Source organism: Agelaius tricolor, unplaced genomic scaffold (assembly GCF_023055355.1).
Source record: "Agelaius tricolor isolate 1412-34295 unplaced genomic scaffold, bAgeTri1.0.p SCAF_20, whole genome shotgun sequence".
NCBI classification, from domain to species: Eukaryota; Metazoa; Chordata; class Aves; order Passeriformes; family Icteridae; genus Agelaius; species Agelaius tricolor.
Window position 1 is genome coordinate 11,861,444 of NW_027269280.1, and position 10,040 is coordinate 11,871,483.

Sequence of the window (10,040 nt, forward strand, 5' to 3'; positions counted from 1 at the left end):
CAGCTGGACTGGGACACAGAGTCCTGCCTCTGGTGAAAACCCAAGTACAAACACCTTTTCTGACTCCTTGTAGGGGTCTCCAGCAGCTGATAGCACACTCAGTTGATGTGCTGCTATTGTGAGCTTAGCACACACCTCTTTTTATAAGACACAAGCATTATTTTTTTGATTTGTTGATTTGGCCATAGTGCTTGTGAAATGGATGTTACAAAATAAAGGCCCCTGAAGGATATTCCCTACTGACAGCTGTGGGAGGTGACCTGTGGTGTAGGGGACAGATCACAAGGCAGAAGAATTTAACAAGAATTATTAAACACTGGAGAAAAATAACTGTGCAAAGAGACAGACATTTTCTTGTTTGATCTCTTCAACTCATGATCAGAAGCTGTTTTGGAAGAGGTGCTTTATTTGGATATGTGATGAGGCTCTGCTCAAGGGGATTTAAACGAGATCTTTCTCATGCCAGACATAAAGCTGTATTTTTGAACTAAAAACCATAGGAAATAAAAATAATATTAACTGTGATTTACAGCAAACCCTGTGCAAACCACATGTCCTTGGAGGGCTGAACTCTAAGTGCTATCTTTAGTTTCTTTCTAACAAACAAACAAACTTAAAAATCCATCCAATTCTGTATGATTCACTTTCTCCTGACTTTAGCCATCACACTCCAGAGTTAGCTGATTTGGAACAAGAAATCCTTTAATGAAGGAGGAAAAATTTATATATGGCCATTACACATGGAAAAGTAAACATTTCAAGTGCCTCAACAGTTATGATTACACAGCTTATCTATGCACAGTGGGTTCATGGATCTCTTGGCCCCTCTTGTCCATGCCACCAAGGACTGAGTTTGGGGGCTGAAATAACCTTCCAGAAAGATCCTGGCTGGTGTGCCTCACTTGTTCCTGCTGCCAGGGCATCAGGCACATGGAGACCTCTTCTACACCAAGGCTACCAGGGGTCTCATGTCCTGGGGAGCGCTGTGGGTGAGACCTTGAACACAACAGCTCTGAGACACACCAGGTCTCATACCCTGCTGGGGGAGCCTCTCACAGTGGGTGTGGGGGTAGCTCTGTTTTCAGATGAAGGAAAGGTCCGGGACTGTGAGCAGGGGATGGAGCACTACCCAAGCAAGGTCGTGGGGTTATGTGGCCAGGGAGTGAATGCTGTCCCTGAGAACCCCAGAGCCCAGCTGGAGGAGATGCCTGTGCATCACCAGGCCAGGCATGACTCGTCACAGCAGGACACGTTACAAAACATCATCGGATGAAGTTACAAACAAAACGCCAATGCCGTGGAAGAGCAGAGGGCGCAGGCAGGGCTGGACACTCACAAGTGCGTGCCTGGGGCTGTTTTCCTGCCCCATCAGCTGCGGGCGGGGTGAGCGCCCTGCCAGGGGCGCCAGTGCTCGTTAGGGCCTGTGCTGACACGACACAGCTCCTTTCATCCTGCGAGCCCGGGACTGCTGTGCTGGGCAAAATGGGAGCTGCTGCCTTTAAACAAAGCAGCTGTTTATCCTTGAAACAATTAGAGGCGGCAGTCAGATCTTGAACTCGTTACTGAGCCCAAAACAATTATGATAAAAACAAGTTCCAGATGGGCTCAAAAGGAGTTGTTTTTGTCTTTACTGAATTAGAATGGATTCCATGTCTTCAAGTTCCTCTGGTATTTATGGACAGGAAACATGAATTACACACAATAATTTACTACAAACAAAAGAGATGACCGCTGCAACAGCCCATTTATCTTTGCTCATGTGCCTTCTTGAGGTTTATGTGCTGTTTAACTCATGGGGAGAGTTAATAGCATTTTTCTCTGTTTTCTAACTCTGCAGTTTTGGTTTGCAGAAACTGAGAGGGGAAACTTGAATTTATGCTGCAGGTTACTATCACTGGGCCTGCAGATGCACAATGGGTGAATATTGTCTGGCAAAGAGACACCATCATGTTTCAGTTCTTCCTTTGAAGGACTTGTGCAAAGGTTACAGTTGGGAGTCCTTCTGATTAGGTCTTCTGGCTGCTCCAAGAGCATGCAGACAAAAACCTTTTTCAAAGCCTGTCCAAAATGGACTGAAGTCTGAGCATCACACATATTTGTGTAGAAACTTGGAATTTCTGACATCTTGGGTTTTGAAGCTGATGCTGCACATTGACAGCAATTGAGCTGATCCCAAAAGGAAGGGGAGCCCAGCAGATGTCAGGAAGCAATGGCACATCACTGTGCTACATCTGCTTGGAGTCCTCAGGCAGGGCAGGACAAGGCAGCAGGAAATCAGTGAAAAATCTCCTGGGCAGTGTTTTTCTGGCAGTCCCTCTTCCCTTCTTGCAGCTGAGACAAAGACTTTGGCTTTGTTGTTTTTTTCAGGCTTTTAGTTAGATTTTGTGATTTTATAAAAGGCCACATATCAGCATCACTGTGAAGGGGTGTGTGTGTGTGTGAACCCAAACATGTGCCTGTGCTGATGGGAACTTGTGGAAGGCCATAACTCCAAAAACCCATGAAATGTGACACGGGTTGTAATAAAGACTAAAGCTGCCCTGGGTGCACTGTAGTGCATGAAGTCAGCTTGGCTGAGCTCCCAAGGGACTGAGATCATGGGCAGAAAGCAGCCTGGGAACTCAGGGTGACACTGAGATTTGTTTGGCCTCTCCCAGTGGGAGCTGCTGAGCTTCCCAATGCATTTCATCACTTCTCTCCCTTCCCCCATAAACCTTAGGAAAGAGGCCTTAAGTAGAAGCCTGGACAAGTGGAATACTCGAGTTTTGGCTAGAAAAGAAGGGAAGTGAAAAAAAATTGAGAAACTGATTATGACTTTTCATGCAATGTCTAATTTGCACATAGTCTTTCACAGAGAGTGAGTGGGATTGATTATTTGGATTCCCATCTCTGTGGAGCTAGTGAGGGCCTCCTTGTAGCACAGAGGCTCCCAATATTCATCTCCCAGCCTTGGTTCAAATAAGGAAGGGGCAGGAATCATGGTGCTTGAATTCAGCTTCTGTCTGGTGTGCATAAGCAGGAAGAGCAGATAGGAAACCTCTAATTCCCCACCCAAAGGAACAGGACACTTATCCATTTATTGACTCTCAGTTCTTCAATTCAGTTGCCCATTCTGCTGCTGGGTTGGCAGCTCTGTGGCATGCTGGAGAGCTGAGCTGCAGCAGTGCAGCATTTGGGCTGAAACAGCCACATGAATAAGGACAGCCCTTTGCAGAGCTCCTGGCTCGATGAATTTCCCTGCAAGCTCAGCTCTTCTCAACTGCCAGAGCTCTCACATCCATCCCAGCTCCCACCAAAACCTGTGCCCACACAGCCAAGACTATTGACATTGCTGCAGTTTGGGGTGCAAGTTCCTCGCTCAGCTCCGTCCCCAGCATCCCTAAAGCAGCTCCTCCTTCTCCCCCAGCCCCATCAGAGGCGCTCTCAGCACCCCAGTGCCCAGGGCACTCAGGAGCCCATTCTCTGCTCTGACAAACCCCACTGGTCTCTTGTGTTCCCCCCTTTCTCCCCCATTATGTTGCTTTAACCTCATGTCCCATCATCTTCCATCTGGGTTTTGTATTTCATCAAAGGGCAGTCAGGATGGAGGTGGTGGAGGACACAAAGACTCCCTTCCCCCTCGGTAATTTCATTTCCCATTAACTGAGGGTTTAAAGGGAACTCTCAGGCCTCATTAAGGCTCTGATGACAGCTTAACCCTCTGCAGCACAAACCAAACACCAGGCCCATTCCTCATCTGAATCCAAGGTTGCTGTAACATTAGACCCGACTGCTGCGCAGGGCAGACAGGTCTGGGAAGCACAATCAGCAGGAGAGTGGAGGATGCTGGGTTCCTGGAGATGTGTATCAGCTGTGGCTCTCAGGAGTGCTGTCTGCATGAGACACACAGGCAGAGACAGGCTCTACTCTCTTCTGAGGGCTGAGACAGACCCTGCTCCTCCCGAGGGCCCAGCACAGACCCTGCTTCTCCCGAGGGCCCAGCACAGGCTCTGCTCCCTCCCGAGGGCCCAGCACAGGCTCTGCTCCCTCCCGAGGGCCCAGCACAGCCTCTGCTCCCTCCCGAGGGCCCAGCACAGCCTCTGCTCCTCCTGAGAGCCCAGCACAGCCTCTGCTCCTCCTGAGGGCTGCGTACAGCGCTGCTGCCATTCCCCGGGTCCCCTCAGCACCCGGTGGCACCACACATCCACACATTTCTGGGTTTCTTCCAGCAATCTCGCACAGCTTGGGAAGCGCCTCACTGCTCCATCAGGAGCATGCTCACCCAGCAGGAATTACTGAAAACCCCAAGCCTTTCGTGCCTTAGTGAATACAAGACCCTTCTGATCAACCAAGCAAGAGGCAAAACACCCGGGCTGGAGCAGCGGCACCGCTGCCCTTCTCCCAGCGAGCTCCTCTCCCTCCGAGCCAGCAGGGGAACACCGCGTTGAGAACCCCCGGCTGTCGGGGACACTGCGCGGCCGCCGCTGAGCGCACCGCGGCTCCCTCGGCCGCGGCAGGAACCGGGCGGACGCTTCTCCAGCCGGGCAGGTCAGTGTAACTGTCCCAGGACCCGGGGCACAGCCCCGCGCCTGGCGTGCCGCCTAAGCCCGAGTGCTCCGCCGTGCTCTGCCCCTCAGTCGCCCGTTCCCCGCCCGCGCCCCGCCGTGCTCCGCCCCTCAGCCGCCCGTGCCCCGCCCGTGCCCCGCCCGCTCCCGGCGCTGCCGCTGCCGCGGGGCGGGGCCGCTCCGGGTTGGCGGCGGCGCGGGCCGGGGCCATGAGGCGCTCTCCCATTGGCTGACAGGCGCCGCCTGTCGCGCGGGGATTGGCCGGGAGCTCCCCGCGGGGGCGGGGCGTGCGGCGGAGCGGGGAGGGGGCGTTAAAGGCGCCGCGTCGGGCGGGCGGAGCGGCGCGACCATGGCGTACCAGGGCTTCGCGCAGGAGTACCTGGGCATGCCGGCCGTGACCCGCGCCTACACCACCGCCTGCGTGCTCACCACCGCCGCCGTGGTGAGCGGGGGCCGCGCCGGGGGGCGGGGGGCCGTGGGGCGGGGGGCCGTGGGGCGGGGGCCGGGGCTGGCCGAGGGCAGCGGGTGATGGCAGCTGCTCTGCCTGTCTCCCACAGCAGCTGGAGTTCATCACCCCCTTCCAGCTGTACTTCAACCCCGACCTCATCTTCAGGAAGTTCCAGGTGAGGCCTCGCTCGGGCTGTGGGGCCCGCTGTGCCCCTGCCAGCGAGGGGCGGCTGTGCCCGCGGGGGCCCCGGGTGTCCCGCTCCGCTGGGGGGCCGGGCACTGCTGTGTCATCCCCAGGGGCTCCTGTCCCACTGCTCCAGCCTTCCCTGAGCGCTGCGAGCCGGGCCAGCCACACTGCGCCCCTTTTCGTCACGGGCACCTGCGTGGGGACAACTCCTTCGAGCCTTTCCCTGCCACACACCACCTTGGCTTTCCCTTGACTCAAACCCCATCTGTTACACCGTGTGTGGCTGCTGCTGTTGGGCTGGTTGGAGGCCTTTATTGTAGAGAGGGATGGAAATTAATTAATTTGGCTCTGGGTGCTGAATTGTGGCTGTTTGTCTTCTCTAGAAAAGTAGAGAAATCTTCTTTTCCATGCCTGGAAAGGTGAGACAATCTGATGTACCAGAGTACCATGTGAGGAGGTCCCACTGGAGGGTGGAGCAGCTGTCTGGTGTCCTGGGGTAGTTCTGAAGGGACAGGTGCATGTCTGAGCACTCATTTCCTGTGGGCAGTGTGATGGGCTGCTCTGTGTGATGAGGAGAGACCTCTGTCCACCTCCTTTTCTCTCTCCTCTCTCTTCTCTTTCAGATATGGAGGCTGATCACCAACTTCCTCTTTTTTGGGCCCCTGGGATTCAGTTTCTTTTTCAACATGATATTTCTGTATCCTTTGGTCTCAGTGAAGTTTTCTGCTCCCATTTTGGCTTAGATGCAACGCCCCCCATCCATCTTCCTCCCCAGCATGGCTTGCCTTGGCAACACTCTAGGGCTGTGGGTTCTTCCCTTGGCTCTTTCGAATTGAAGCCCCTCCATCTGTGCTTGCTGCAGGGCAGACCCTGCCTAGAGGGAAGCTGGCAGTGCTGCTGCTGTGGCTCTTGCTGGAGCACAGTGCCCATTCTGGGGGTGAGCTCTGGCTGAAGCACAGCAGGGGCCTCTCTCTGTCCGTGGGGTCAGTGGGGTGAGGTGAAGTTTGCACTGTTCTGCTCTGGGCTGAGCTTGCAGCAGCTTGTTGCTGGGCAGTCCTGCCATGGGCACAGGGTGGCCAGCTGTTAATTTCCTATACTGCAACCCCTGCCTTCTCTCCTGCCCTCAGGTACAGGTACTGCCGCATGCTGGAAGAAGGCTCCTTCCGTGGAAGGACGGCTGACTTTGTCTTCATGTTCCTCTTTGGAGGGTTTCTCATGACAGTATCCTTTTGAGCTGGATGAGGCTCCTTGGTGTCTCTGACATGCTGTGGATAGTGCAGGGCTTGCCTACCTCTGTGTCCAGGTGTGCTGTGGAGTAGGTCTTGGTGCTTCATTAATTGTTTTACCAATGTAAGGTCCATGCCAGTAGGAGTAGGTGACAGTCTGTGATACATTGTGTAATTGGTTTTAATCAACTGGATGTCACTGGGGCCAAGTACAAAATTACAAATACAAAAATTAGAATGATTTCTGCTAGACAAAATAACATCATTGTTATCAATTTCACAGCAGTACAAGCAGTTCTCAGGCACACACAACCTTTACCAGTATATATGAGCACAGTTTTCTGATCAGTGACTGGATGAATTTCGAAGTGGCAAATACTCTGTTGAGTGTGTAGACACACATCTTGGGCATTAATAGTATTGCTTTCACAAATGCCTGCTGAGCAGCACAGCTGCTTCATGAACCTTCTTGGTGCCCCAGGCCTGCCAGGCCTGTGCTCTGAGAGCTGGGAGAGCTCTGCTGAGCAGGTGCTGCAGGGACACTTCTGGCTCTATGGCACAGCTTGTGCTCCCCATCTTTGCCACCCTTGGCTTGGCCAGTGCCTCACCCAGCGTGCTGGGAGGAGAGGAAGCTGCCTGAGGTTGTGCTGCTTCTGCAGAAGTGCTGAAGCCCCTGGCAGGGGCTGGGCTGCCTCATCCCTGAAGGACACGTGGCAGAGTGCTCGGGAGGCTCAGCCTGAATGGAGGCCACGTGTTCTGCTGCAGGAACTGTCCAGCTGTGCCAGGGCCACTGACTGAGCTCTGGGGAGTGCAAGGCTGGGACTGCATGAGGCTGGCTCAGGACAAAGGCAAGAACGCGGAGCCATGAGGACAAGGAGTGGGTTCCCACATACTCAGCACATGTGAGCCCAGAGCTTGCAGCATGTCAGTAAATGGAGGTACCATCACACAGTTCTTAAGTTCTTTTCACAACACAGTAATCTGATGGTGAAATTTATTTCCCTCCCAAGCATAAACCTTCTCTGAATATCTTCTGCTGTCCTATGCAGATGGCTTAGAGCTCTGCTGTCCCCATGGAGCTCTGCATGAAGCTGTGTGAGCCATTAGAATCCAGGTGGCTGCAGTAGCCATGTGCTTGGCTAGATGTGGATTTGGAGTCCAACTACAACAAGGGCAGGGGAAATTTTTGCCTTTCTCTGTCTCCTCTGTGCTCTGAAGAAGAGGACTGTGAATTCCAAGAGCCATCTCACTGCTGAACTTCTTCTGTAGAAGGCAGATACTAGATGTGAGCTAGCTGTTAAGATATGCCACTGTCCCAAGTGCTGTAAGAATCTGAAAGCCCTTCTTTGAGGGTCCTTTTGATGTTCATTTTGCAAAGGTGACTATAGAGGTCTCTGGTGGTTGTAGACATCAGCTTAAGGAGTGAGCAATCTGCATGTGAACTTGTTCTGGGGTGGCATGGAGGGAGATGTGTGTGGACAGTGGTGGTCAGTATATCTCAGCCAGGAAAGCCTTGCTGACCTGGGCAATGTCTGGGAATGCTGAGCAGCTGTCTCTGGTTTGGCTTTCCTGTCCCAAAGCATGCTGTGCTGCCTGGAGGTGTGCACAGGGTGGGGAGGTTTTTCCTTGACTCGGTAGTTCCCAGCTGTTTGGGCTCTTTGCCAGCCTGTTTTTCCTGGGCCAGGCTTTCACCATCATGCTGGTGTACGTGTGGAGTCGCAGGAACCCTTACATCCGCATGAACTTCTTTGGGCTTCTTAACTTCCAAGCCCCCTTCCTGCCCTGGGTCCTGATGGGATTCTCTCTGCTCCTGGGCAACTCCATCATCATTGATCTGCTGGGTAAGTCAGAGCTGCTGGCTGATGGCAATAAGGCCACCTTGCAGCCCCAGTGGTCAGTCCTCAGAGGTGCTGCTGGGACACTGGCACCTTCTCTTGGTTCCACCTGACCTGAGATGTTGGGTTTCCTAAGTGAGCTGCCTGGGTTTCTGGGTGGCTGGGCTCAGGTCTGGGCTTTTGCTTGTGACCTGCTTTTTGGTTTGTGTGTGTGTCTGTGGTGGTAGAAGCTGGGTATGGTGAGCTCTGACACTGCTGTGTGTGGTCTCCTGGGTATGTGATGCTGCCCTCAGGCTAATGGGCTCCCTGCCTGCTGATCACAGCAGCCTGCAGCATCCCTGGCTCTGGAGGGAGCTGCATGTGGGCACAGCTGGGGGATTCTTAGAGTTTGGCCCAGCAGCTCTGGTTCAGCTGGCAAAGGAGTTGCTGTTTTGCCTGACCTTGGTGGCATCTCTCCCCAGGGATTGCAGTGGGTCATATCTATTATTTCTTGGAAGATGTTTTCCCCAATCAGCCTGGAGGAAAGAAGCTGCTGTTAACCCCAAGCTTTCTGTAAGTAAAGTTGATTCTTTCTGGGCTTTACTGTGGGCTTTCCCATCCTGATCACTTCCAGAGCAAACTGTGACCATAAGAGGCAACTGCCTGCTGCCAACACCTCAGCTCCACAGGTATTGCAATTAAATACCATCACACTGCAACACACAGGTCATGGATTGCTGCATTATTTGCACATTATATACACCTGTACAGGGCCCATGCAGCAGCAACTGCTACATGCAGCTTTGCTGGTAGAACTAGAGTCTGCTTACTGCTTGTGGAAATGCTGGATGGAGGCAGGATTTTTTTCTGATGTATTTTCATAGTTTAAGAAAGCAGAATTTGTTCTGCTTTGTGCACTGACAATCAACTCTGACCTGGTGATAAGGAAGGAGGCACTGTCATCACTGTGTGTTGAGCTGAGCAAAAGAATGGTTGGTGATGGTGCAATGGGCTGGTGGCTGTGGCTGACAGCCAAGCCCCACAGAGGGTCAGGGTGTTCCTAGGAGGGCTGGGGGTTTGGCATCCTCAGCTCAGTCTCCTAACCTGCCTGCCTGCTGGATGGGCATGTCCCTTGCCAGGAAGATGGTTTTTGACACACCTGAAGAGGATCCCAATTACAACCCTCTCCCTGAGGATCGTCCAGAACACCTGCCTAGAGACCAAGACCAACACGAGCAGCAGCATCCACAGTAGCATGGGGGACTTCTTCATGTGGCCAGACTCCTCCCTCCTGGCTGGACTTTGGCTGTGGCCCAGAGATCCTTCTGGAATAACAGCAGTTGCCATTCCGATGTGTAGTGTGTCGCTGTTTGTGTGGGTAACCCATCTTCCCCTTGTACAAAGTGGATCCACAGAGCTTTGCACACAGGAACTCCTGAATGCTTACAGAGGTGTTCTAGGGACAGGGCTGAAGCTGTGCTGGCTCCTCAGTTCCCTGGTGTGGAGTAACTATCAAATGGGGTGTTAAACCAGTTCTTCCTTCTGCTGTCAATGACTTGCTGTGTGCCAGGTCACTCTTGCCCTCTGTACAAGGGTGCACCTGGCCCTCACTCTTGTGAGACCTCTTTGTGGGCTTTCAATGAAGTAGTTCTGTACCATGGTAGAATGCAGCTCAGCCTCTTTCTTTCCTTTATGTCCCCCACTCCTTTTCTGGTAGTTGTTTCCAAAGAGTCTTTACATTAAAGTCTTTATTTTTCAGTTGTGTGTCCATTTCTGCCAGGGGCAGAGGCAGCAATTGCTCATAACTGCCAGGTTTGGGATT

The 10,040-nt window shown here is 53.0% G+C and overlaps 1 protein-coding gene across 3 annotated transcripts; it reads left to right on the plus strand.

Moving 5' to 3' along the window:
• The first annotated feature begins 4,848 nt into the window (after positions 1–4,848).
• On the plus strand, positions 4,849–9,570 carry LOC139598825 (derlin-2-like). Of its 3 annotated transcripts, none has more exons than XM_071445653.1 (7): positions 4,849–4,986; positions 5,102–5,167; positions 5,802–5,875; positions 6,306–6,399; positions 8,050–8,245; positions 8,701–8,791; positions 9,358–9,570. In XM_071445653.1, exons 1-7 carry the CDS (start codon positions 4,894–4,896, stop codon positions 9,470–9,472), a joined length of 729 nt encoding a protein of 242 aa, XP_071301754.1. In that variant the 5' UTR covers positions 4,849–4,893; the 3' UTR covers positions 9,473–9,570. The 3 variants fall into 3 exon arrangements, with proteins under 3 accessions (XP_071301754.1, XP_071301755.1, XP_071301756.1); XM_071445654.1 differs by having other exon boundaries at positions 5,105–5,167; XM_071445655.1 differs by lacking the exon at positions 5,102–5,167 and having other exon boundaries at positions 4,850–4,986.
• The last annotated feature ends 470 nt before the right edge of the window (positions 9,571–10,040 follow it).

Coding starts and splice junctions, on each gene's coding strand:
- LOC139598825 (XM_071445653.1), top strand. CDS start 4,894: ATGGCGTACCAGGGCTTCGCGCAGGAGTACCTGGGCATGCCGGCCGTG. Junction 5,168..5,801: donor TCATCTTCAGGAAGTTCCAG/GTGAGGCCTCGC, acceptor CTTCTCTTTCAG/ATATGGAGGCTGATCACCAA. Junction 6,400..8,049: donor TTGGAGGGTTTCTCATGACA/GTATCCTTTTGA, acceptor GGTAGTTCCCAG/CTGTTTGGGCTCTTTGCCAG.